This window comes from Cucumis sativus, chromosome 4 (assembly GCF_000004075.3).
Source record: "Cucumis sativus cultivar 9930 chromosome 4, Cucumber_9930_V3, whole genome shotgun sequence".
Classification (NCBI taxonomy): domain Eukaryota; kingdom Viridiplantae; phylum Streptophyta; class Magnoliopsida; order Cucurbitales; family Cucurbitaceae; genus Cucumis; species Cucumis sativus.
Genome location: NC_026658.2, coordinates 20,195,661 through 20,206,492, shown reverse-complemented (window position 1 = coordinate 20,206,492; position 10,832 = coordinate 20,195,661). Strand labels below are relative to the sequence as shown.

The 10,832-nt window shown below is 33.5% G+C and overlaps 1 protein-coding gene across 2 annotated transcripts; it reads left to right on the top strand.

Moving 5' to 3' along the window:
* Window positions 1-1,606: 1,606 nt before the first annotated feature.
* LOC101214817 (carbon catabolite repressor protein 4 homolog 1) lies at window positions 1,607-9,218 on the top strand. 2 transcript variants are annotated; one of them, XM_011655606.2, is made up of 12 exons: window positions 1,610-2,271; window positions 4,187-4,940; window positions 5,242-5,328; window positions 5,464-5,547; window positions 5,630-5,716; window positions 5,831-5,917; window positions 6,567-6,620; window positions 6,717-6,808; window positions 6,919-7,033; window positions 7,230-7,377; window positions 7,497-7,655; window positions 8,868-9,218. In XM_011655606.2, exons 1-11 carry the CDS (start codon window positions 2,114-2,116, stop codon window positions 7,640-7,642), a joined length of 1,812 nt encoding a protein of 603 aa, XP_011653908.1. In that variant the 5' UTR covers window positions 1,610-2,113; the 3' UTR covers window positions 7,643-7,655; window positions 8,868-9,218. The 2 variants fall into 2 exon arrangements, with proteins under 2 accessions (XP_031740193.1, XP_011653908.1); XM_031884333.1 differs by lacking the exons at window positions 7,497-7,655; window positions 8,868-9,218 and having other exon boundaries at window positions 1,607-2,271; window positions 7,217-7,358.
* The last annotated feature ends 1,614 nt before the right edge of the window (window positions 9,219-10,832 follow it).

The following is a 10,832-nucleotide window of genomic DNA, read 5'->3' as shown; positions in this document are numbered from 1 at the left end:
CATTTGTTTGTACGAGTGAGAGTAACCAGATTTTTGACTCAATATGCTTATCATTTTGAGGACAATATCAAGTGGAAAGCTAGAAACATAATCACACAAGATGAAATTAACTCATTTTTGACGTTAGGGTAAGTAGATGAGCGTTCCTTTAAATAGTGTCTCCAGGACTTAAATAAAGGGTTCTAAACTTGAATAAAGGGTTCTACCCTCTCTATGACTTGAGAGGGATTTCTGTTTAGTGGTTGGACCATGCAGCAAGTTGTTCATTAGATGAGCACTGATATTTTAGGACTAGAAGTAATCCATAGGTAAAATGGTAATTTGACCCATCTGATGTTTACAAACACTTGTGAATGACCAGCTTACTAGTATTGGTCTATATCCATGGACATAGAAATATATCTACAGTGAGAAGAGTTCAATTGTGAGTCTTTAGTGGAGTGTACACACAGTTAACGAATATTGGTTAGTGTGGTTAACGAGTCTAGTCAATTAATCTATATCATTGTAGCTTCATTAGGTTCTCTTCCTAACTAGTAAATGGTAATGAGATTTATTTATATTTATTGTAATTTTAAATGTTCAAAATTACTTTGGTGATACATTATGATATAAAATTTATATTTTAATTAAACTTTATTATATAAATTTAATTTTGGATATGATCCAAAACTAATTTATGAGAATACATATTTGAATACGTTCAAACATTAATTTAATGTGAATTAGATTCACATTAATACTATATGTTAAAATTTAATGCGTATATGATATACATTAATATTTTCAGCCGTTTACAAAATATTTCTAAATTTGTTTATATATATATATGAAAATTGTTAAAAATAGCAAAATAAACAAAATATTTACGTGTTACAAAAAATCAAGTGTAATGAATTTTTGTCTTTTAGGTTTTTTTTTTTTCTAATGTGAAATATAAATAGTTTGTTTTTCTTTTAATATTTTCACTTTAAATTTAGAGACCATATATACGAACACAAATTTAGAAATACTTGAATTAAACGTCAAACTTTAAATGTAATTTGAATCCGTCAATAAACATCAAACTTTAAATGTAATTTGAATCCATTAAACATCAAACTTTAAATGTAATTTGAATCCATCCGTAAACGTGATAAGAAAATACATTTTGTACAATAATAAATTAAGAGAGGTTTTCAAGTATAAAGTAAACTATTAACAAAATCCAACTTGAATTCAAGTTGATTTAATAAATTTTTTTTCTACTCATAATTATTTATGTATTTAAAGGAATAAAAGGAAAAAGAATGGAGTTTTTATTTAGCATAATTTGTGAAGGTAAGGCTACTAATTGATTATATCTCACTAATTACAACGAACATATGTTATAATGATGTGGTTAATAATGATAAAAAGAAGTAAAATACATATGTATATATATATTTCTTAAACTAAATTATTACATTATAGAAAAGTATTGTTAATCAATTTGTAAATGATGGTAAAAGATATAAGGAAAGTAGATGAGTAAAAGTTGAATTTAAACGAACTCTTTCTTTACCTCAAGAAATCAAGGTAGTAAAAAGAAAAAAAGTCTGGGTTTATTTGTAGGCAATTTGATAGGGAGTTCTGTTTGAAGAAAAGAAAACAAAATATTAGGAGAAGAAAGTTTCTTTGCAACTAAAATTCCTCTTTTCCCTCTCTATCAATCAATCTTGGATATGAACCTGAAAAACAAAAATTCACTTCCTATGTAATAAAACCCTAGAAATCAATCAATCCATCAATCCATCAATCTATCAATCCATTTCCCCCTCAACTCTTTATCACTCCCCTTTCCCTTTAATCCCCAACACACAATTTTGTGTTTAATCCCACTGTTTCTTTCGCTCATTCTTTCTTTCCAATTCCGGAGTTTAATGTTGTTTCGAGATTTCCATCCTCCCTTGCTTCCATCTTCTTTTTATTTTGTTTTTTCATTCTTTGATTTTCCCTCTCCAAAGCTGGCGAGTATTAGTATGAACAACAACTATTAAATGGCAGATCCGCCAAGTATCTGCCTGTTTATCACTCTTTTTGATCAATTGGTGTACAAGGTTTACCTGTTGCGACGTTTCACCAACAATAAAGCATGTTGATCGTGCTACGAGTGCATCTTCCTTCTGATATCCCCATTGTAGGCTGTGAACTCACGCCCTACCTCCTCCTTCGCCGCCCAGACACCTCCGTCATTACTGATGATGTGCCTGAGTCTGCTCCGATTGATGGCTATTTTCTGAAATACAAATGGTAATCCCCCCTCCCATTTCATATCATTTTTCCTTGAGTCTTTTTTACTTCTGCGTTTGTATTTGGTGAGCCCAGATACTGGTTGGTCATCGACGTTTCAACTTTGTGTTGCCCAATATGGCTGCATGCTTTGTTAACGATTGGGTTTTGAGCATTTTCACTTCTGCTTGTATATTTGTGTTGCTTGTATATTTGTATTACAATTCATATTCTAACCACGCTTGTTAATTCTTTTTTTCATATCGAACGTTCTATGCTCACTCGTTTTCTGCCATCCAATACTTGTATTGGGTTAATATTGAATATTTCTTGAAGCTTGAAATTCAAATGGAAATGTATCAATACCAAATGGCAAAAACATTCTTGATTAACCTGAGACTATGAAGCTCGTCAGTAGTTAAAACTAGCATCACTGAGACAGCTTATCTCTTAGTAGGTTCCGAGAGCTTCTGATAATTTCTGGCGAAGATCATTGGAGCATAAGAGAATTGAGATTATACATCTTTTTCATAATAATACTGATTTAATGCTAAACATGTCTCCTTTCTATATGGGAAGTTTAACAAGCATGCTGGAACTTAGATCCTCAGCCTGTACCTTTAAATTGAAGATAATTTTTTTTTTCAAGATGTCCATGTAGTTTCAGTCGACGTCATTGTGCTTTTTCTACATCCCATTGTTACCGTCAACCTACCTTTCTCCAATAATTTGATCATTCATAGAAATCTTTTGGTGTATTTCATCAGCTTTTTGCCATCCTTTTATATACTGTGTTCTTGGTATGAAGGTTAAATTGGCTCCTTTATATAGAGGCTTATGTGAGACATTTATTTTCCCTCACAGATATGGATTTGAGGTATATAAACCGGTATCTTCGAGAGTAGGGGAGGGGGTTAGAAAATGGGAATTTAAAGATTTGTAACAAATCCCTGTTAGCCAAATGACTTTGCTGCTTTTACATAGGCCCAATTCTCTTTGACATAGGATTATTGTGAGCAACCACGGTCCCCATCCCTTTGACTGGTTGGCTAAAGGGGTTAAAGGCACTTACCGGAATCTGTGGACCATATCCTTTGGCATTCTGAGTTGGCAAGCTGCTTTTAGAATTCTTTCTTCCAAAGTTCCAAACGTTTGGCTTGAGCTGTGTTTGTCACAGAGTTGTCAGAGATATGATTGAGGAGTTTCTCTTCAATCTGCCATTTAGGGAAAAAGGCCGATTTCTCTGGTGTGCCAGCGTGTGTGCTATCTTATGGGTGTTGTGGGATCTGAGAAATGGTAAGAGTGTTTAGGGGTGTTGAGAGGGGGAGTGACAGATTGTGGTTTCTTGTTCGCTTACATGTTTCTGTTGAGCTTTGATTTCGAAGATATTTGTAATTATTCGGTGAACTTGATTTTGTATAGTTGGAGTCTCTTCTTACAGTGGGATTCCTTTTTTTGTGGACTTGGATTTTTGTGCCTGGGTATTCTTCCATTCTTTCTCAATTAAAGTTTTGTGCTTTTCATCAAAGAAAAAAAAAGGATGATCCCTTTTTCGTTTATTCCATTTTCAGTATTTTTCTTGCTAGTTCTTTTGTATAACTGGGGACAAACATCATGTCATGGGTGCCAACGAATTGTGAATGTAGTAAGCTTATAGCTTGGACATATATGTGTGTGTCTGCAATGAATATCCTTGTTGCTTTCTGAGAAAAGATATTCTTACTAATGGGCACTTTCATTATGACAAAATTTTTCTGTTTGTTTACCCATAATGTTCTCAGATTAAATTTCATATTGAAGAATAGGGCTTGGATTGGATAGACTATCCTTACTTTAGTATGCATTCATATGCTATGTGCATTTTTGAGGCTGTTTCCTGTTGAAGAAAGTAATCTATTTCTCACTATTTTTGTTTTGCAATTCTCTTCTATTGCAGGTACCGTGTTCAAAATGATCGAAATGTGGCCATATGTAGTGTACATCCTTCTGTGCAAGCAACCTTGCAATGCTTAGGTTGTCTTAAGGCAAAAGTACCTGTTGCTAAAAGTTATCATTGCTCAACCAAGTGTTTCTCAGATGCATGGCAACATCACCGTGTGCTGCATGATCGTGGTACAAGTGCTGTGAATGATAGTGTAAATGAGGATGAAGAGTTATTTGGACGTTACAATAGTGCAGGTCCTGGAGTGATCAATGCTAACTTATCTGGTGGAGTGTCAAGTACTAGCTTGACTAACGGTTCAACTCCTTTTTATCCTTCATCTACTACGCAAAGGAGTGGTGGTGAAACTTGGTTTGAAGTTGGACGGTCTAAAACATACACACCATCAGCTGATGATATTGGCCATGTCCTCAAGTTTGAGTGTGTTGTAGTAGATGCAGAGTCAAAATTGGCATCCGGACCAGTCAACACTTTATTAACTTCTCGTGTGATTCCAGCTCCATCCCCCAGTCCACGCTGTTTAGTCCCTGTTAGTGGTGTTGATGTAATTGGGCAATTGGATTCCAGTGGTCGTGCTTCATCGTCCGGTTCTTTCACAGTGCTATCTTACAACATTCTTGCTGATGTGTACGCGACAAGTGAATCATACAGCTATTGTCCTTCATGGGCTCTTTCCTGGCCATACCGTAGGCAGAATTTGTTACGAGAAATAGTTGGGTATCATGCAGATATTGTTTGTCTTCAGGAGGTATGTTGGGACATACTCAGTGTGTTTTTTAAAATCAAGTGGGTTTTGTTTACTAGCAGCACTCAGAAGGGAACTCCTTTCTCATGTTGTGTTGGAAAGAAAAATATACTGTTTCTTGAAAGAGACCATAGAGTAAATTCCATTATGTCTTTACCCTTTTTGTGGTTTATGGTTGTCGGGGTTTACTGCATGGAATTTGTTAGAATGACCTCCATCTCAAGAATTTAAGAATATCTGAAACAGTGATCTGATAGGATTATGTGGATGCTACGCATAGTAAAATATGTATTTTTTTTTACAGGTTCAAAGCAATCATTTTGAATCATTTTTTGCACCTGAACTTGACAAACATGGCTATCAAGCTCTGTATAAGAGAAAGACAAATGAGGTTTCTATGTCTGAATTTTTTTATCACATTTAACTTCCTATTTTTCTGTTGGTTTTTATTTTTTATTTTTTGCTTCATCTTTCTTCTTTTTCCTGTTCTGTTTGGTCCTCTCACGATTCTTACTGTTGATTTTAGGTTTACAATGGAAACACACAAACAATTGATGGTTGTGCAACATTTTTCCGTAGAGACAGATTTGCACATGTCAAGAAATATGAGGTTTTGAAATTATTTTCTATCTGTACGGTTTCCAGTTTTTATGTTCATTCTATATTTAAAAGAGATTTATGCTTGCATTCAGGTTGAGTTTAATAAGGCTGCCCAGTCGTTGACCGATGCTCAAATTCCCACTGCACAAAAGAAGAGTACTTTAACCCGATTAGCTAAGGTAGACTCTTGTTCCTATGTTGATCATTGAATTCGGTCTGTGATTGCTGTTTTATTTTCATGTACTTTGTTTTTGTTCTAAGCCATTATCGGTTCAACCATATTTTCTGTGTAGGACAATGTTGCACTGATAGTGGTTCTCGAAGCAAAATTTGGTAATCAGGGAGCTGATAATCTGGGGAAAAGGCAGCTTCTCTGTGTGGTAAGATTTCTTTTTGCCCTTTCACTTATCAATCTTCCCAACTGATGATGATATCACTTAGTCAAGTAGTGTATACCTTATAGGAAAAAGCACTTTATGATTAATTCTTTTTGTTTTGATATTTGTTTGGCCTCCAATGATGTACAACTAAATATCATTGATCTGTAATAAATGAGGTTGGAAGCCAAAGAACACCGAAGAATAACTGAAAAATATTATCCTCCAAACAGGGAGAGACCACCCAAGAAAACTTAAATGTAGAAACCAACTTATGCCTGCAACTTGACAAATATGAACATCTAAAGAACGAAGAACGAATGAATGGCTAAGATAATCTCCATTGAGGACAAATTAAGGGATGAGAGTGAAAAAAGGAAGTTTCCTTTGAAGAACATCCTATGTATTAAGACAGCCATTTAATAATATCCATGAAAGAATGATAATTGTATCTTTTTCCTGTTATACTAACCAAATAATTTGGAGAGTACTTCTTAGTAGTTGCCTATCTGTCATAGGTGTTTATAATTTTTATTCTTGGTCCTTTATTACGTGTCATGTGCAACTCCTTTTTCAACTATTGAAAGCTTGCTGCTGGCTGATACTTTTTCACATATATTTTGACCATTTTTTGGTGAATTCTCCCGTTCAGGCCAATACTCATGTTAATGACCATCAGGATTTAAAAGATGTTAAGCTGTGGCAGGTGCTTCCCCCCACCCTCGACCCACTGAAAAAAGGAAAAAAAAAAAAAGAAGAAATACTTAGAAACTTCTTGCTCTAAATATTTATTGGAAATCAGGTTTCTACTCTTCTGAAAGGACTGGAGAAAATAGCTGTTAGTGCTGACATTCCAATGTTGGTTTGTGGTGATTTCAATTCTGTTCCTGGAAGGTTTGTCTACGGCACTAATGAATTTTGCTCCCTAAGAATGGTGATGCTCTTTTTGTGGTCTTTGTGGATATTTTTTCGCTGCTCAGTTTTACTACCAAAATTTGTTACAGTGCTCCTCATTCACTTCTTGCTATGGGGAAGGTAGAGCCATCACATCCAGATCTGGCCGTTGATCCTCTCAATTTATTTCGTCCACCTAGCAAGTTGATTCATAAGCTTCAACTGGTAATGTTTTGTAATTTTAGTTTTGTTTGTTTTTACTCTTCATTTCTCTCTCTCTCTCTCTCACTCTCTGTATTTATTTTAAAAAAATGATTTAAATACAATGGATCAGGTAGACGTTAGCTTGGGGCTACATTTACTTTCCTCTTCTAAAAGGCTTCTTATGGTCTTGTTCTAATTTTCCAGAAAACTGTTGCAGGTTAGTGCTTATTCATCCTTTGCAAGAATGGGTGCTAGTATTGGATCAGAGAAGCAAAGGAAGAGACTTGACCCAACAACAAATGAGCCCTTGTTTACAAATTGTACAAGAGATTTCATTGGCACCCTAGACTACATATTTTATACCGGTCAGCTTTTAGCCAATTATGATTGCCTCTGCTCGTTAATTTCTCTTATTGTATTGATGATACTTCATTAAAAATAATTTCCATTTGTTTCATTATTTCTTGTTCCTTTTTGTTGACAGTGGACTCCTTAACAGTTGAGTCTTTATTAGAGCTTCTGGATGAGGAAAGCATGAGGAAAAACACAGCACTTCCCTCCCCAGAGTGGTCTTCTGATCATGTGGCCCTACTTGCTCAGTTTTGCTGCAAGCCTCGAATTAGACGTTGATACTTTGATGCAGGTATTTCCATTTTTTCATCCTTATCCATATTCAACTTCACTTCTTTCCTATTGTGATCATCGCAATTTTTAGATCATCAATCTCTCGTTGATTAAAGCCTACGAAGCACAAATTCTTCATGTAAGGCAAAGAATTCATGTGAGGCGAAGAGTCTGTATGAGATACCAATATTTCTAGATACTTTCTGGATACATATCTCACACGCAATTTGTCATATTTATTTTTATGTTGACTTTTTTTAAAAGAAAAAGATAATAACTCATCTAATCTTTTCCAATCCAAAACTAATCTATTTAGGAAGTTCATTCCTCCAATACAAAACTAAAAGAAAATAAATAAATAAAAGACCAAAGCCTAAAATCATCCAATCTTCATCTTCACGTTTCAGTCTTGGCAAAGTCCTGCAAAATGTAATCCAGTTGAATATCTTGAACAATTCTACAAAAAAGTTCTTTGTTTATCTTCATACTTTCTCTAATCTTCTTTTTCTTCTTTGATCAATATGTGTGTTTATTGCATTCTATTGACTATTGTAGTTCAATGTCTCTAATGTTGCTTTTTGTATTGTATGTATTTTGTACCATTGTCATTGAACTTGACAGTTTATGATTTTTCGTGGATTTAGTAGATTACATTTAGTATACTTACGTAGTTATGTTAAGTTTATATATATCCTAAATTTTTTAAGGAAAAAAGAAACATATAGTATCCTAGTTTTTTAGAAATGTGCATATCGTTGTATCCTATTGTATCCATATCCATGTTTGTTTTCGTGTTTGTGCTTATTGATTAAAGCTAAATTGAGAGTTCTAGTTATGTCCTGGATGGTAAGTCTGCTAATTGTAGAAGTGATATTTGTTGTTTAAGCTTTCTAGTTTCTACAAACTTGAAATTGGTGATCAGCATGATCTTGGACTGGCTCCTCAAGTTAATGGTTTGGAAAATTTGTATTTCATTATAGAAGTTTCTATTCTCTAAGATGAATCATTTTTAGGCGTTTTAACATTTGCTAAGACATAAGACAAAAGTTATTGGTTTTAAAAAATTCGTACTTAATTGTTTTTTAGTTACTCTTTAAAATTGAAGGTGTTGAATCCCCTTTTTGGAGTTCAATTTAGTAATTTAATAAAGAGAGGAAATATGTGTGTTTGTGTATTTGGTTTAATATATTCATTGCTATAATTCCTGTATTGATGGTTATTTGTGGTATAGATCTGGAGATATTCAAGGCCCCGATGCAATGAAATGGTGTTGGAAACAGATTAAGTTCTTGAAGGGAAGGATAAGATTGGTCAGCGTACTGTGTTTCCAAGTAATTCTTTAAAAACAGGAACCATGCTCTGACCTGATCTACTCCCTCCTATATTTTTATTTATTTCATTGGAAAAGAAAATTTGGCATCCCCCCCTCCAATTTTACTTTCTGATGTGAATTGGCTCGATATGAAAAATCAAAAGCCATCATCCTTCTCTCCTCTTTTATGTGTATTCATCTTTGCTCCCACAAAATGACGATGATCTTTCAATTTATATAGAATTTTTTTTCCTTTTCCTTTTTCTGTTATCTTCTCTCTACAATCTGTATTCTCTAAATTTTGGAGTACAGGGACTATGTTGTTAAATATTTATTTAACTTTAGGGACTAAATTGTTGCGGTTGAATGGTATAGGGACTAAAATGATTGAAATTGAAGTTTAGGTTCTATATTTTTACTTTCATGTACAGGTTCTAAAATTCTAATTTTGGTAAGTTAAATTTGATGCGAATCATTAAATTAGTGTTCAATTAATATGTGATATGTGATATGTGATATGTGATATGTTTATTGTTTGGATGCTACGTGGACAAAAATACTTAAGATTTAGGATGGTTGAGTGTAGAGTGTTTAAACTGTCTTTTAGGGTTGAATTATTGAAAACATTTTCAAGTTTACAACTTGTTTTGCCAACATTGTTGAATTGCAAAACGTTGCATTATAATACCTTCCTACGTAGAGTATATGGCCTAATTATTCCAATTTTTTCCTCTTATCTTCCTGTTCTCGATTATCTTCCTACTTAAATTGTTTAGAAGCCTAAAAAAAGGGGATATTTAGATGTTAAATACACTCAAAATTTATTTTCAAAATTGTGAAAATTGTCTAAATTTGGGGATACTTTCATTAATTGGATATAATGTGATATCTGTTTGCCTGATGTGAAGCATAATTTAATTGATGAATATGTCGAAACTTTTGATGATGATCTTGAGATTGACTTTGAATGAGAATTTTGGATTTGATAAAAATTGTGGGAAGATAGTTGTTCCAAAATTTGAAGAGAATATTTTGCCTAATAATGACCCAATTATATTTTATGGCAATTTGGATAATGAATGATCATGCACTTAGTTTGAATATAAATTCAATATATAATGACGATGGTCCTGTCTCTCTCATTGACAAGATTATTCTATTAATGAAAAGATGTTTGCTAGATTGAGCACGAGTCTCTTCCTCTTGTCCTCCAACATTTGCTCTTTGATGAAGAACCTCTCCTTGCAAACACATGTTCCTTCAATTCTCGTTCAATTCATGAGCATGGAGAGACAAATATAGTAAAAACAAATGGAGAGTTGGCAAAACAAACAGTTGAGCAACTGACCTTAAAACCTTGCGCTACTTGGAGGCAATCAAGTGTCAAATTTCTTTTCTAGTTTTAGACTTTTGCATTTTTTTTAGTTTCTACTTTTCATGTACTTTTAAAACTTCTAACTTTTAGCTTACAAACTAAATGGAGAGAACTTTGAAAATTATTTTGATTTACAAGAGAAATACAAAAAAAAAAAAAAAAAAAAAACGAGTAAAACCAAGCTTTCAATTGGCAAGCTAAGCTCAAACAAAATGCACTTGTCCAAATATCAAGAAGAGTTTTCTGTTCCCTTCACTTTGTTCTCGTACTTTTTATTTTTGTTCTTATGCTTCAAGAACAAACCATGCTTTTAAAGTTGGGGTGGTTAGGTTTAGGTCTCTTGCTTTACCTACTTGCATATTTTTGGGGCATTTTTATCAAATTAAAAAAAAAATCATTTTACATACGATGATTTTAGTCTTGCTGTTATATTTGGTTTGTACATGTTTGGATGAACCTTGAGCATATAAGCTCGGGTTTGTGGTTTTAATGATGTTTGAATGCATGAA

Bases quoted from the DNA above. Each gene is read 5' to 3' on its own strand.
- LOC101214817 (XM_011655606.2), top strand. From the start codon at position 2,114: ATGTTGATCGTGCTACGAGTGCATCTTCCTTCTGATATCCCCATTGTA. The intron at 2,272-4,186 runs GTAATCCCCCCT...CTTCTATTGCAG, and splicing joins TATTTTCTGAAATACAAATG to GTACCGTGTTCAAAATGATC. The intron at 4,941-5,241 runs GTATGTTGGGAC...TTTTTTTTACAG, and splicing joins ATATTGTTTGTCTTCAGGAG to GTTCAAAGCAATCATTTTGA.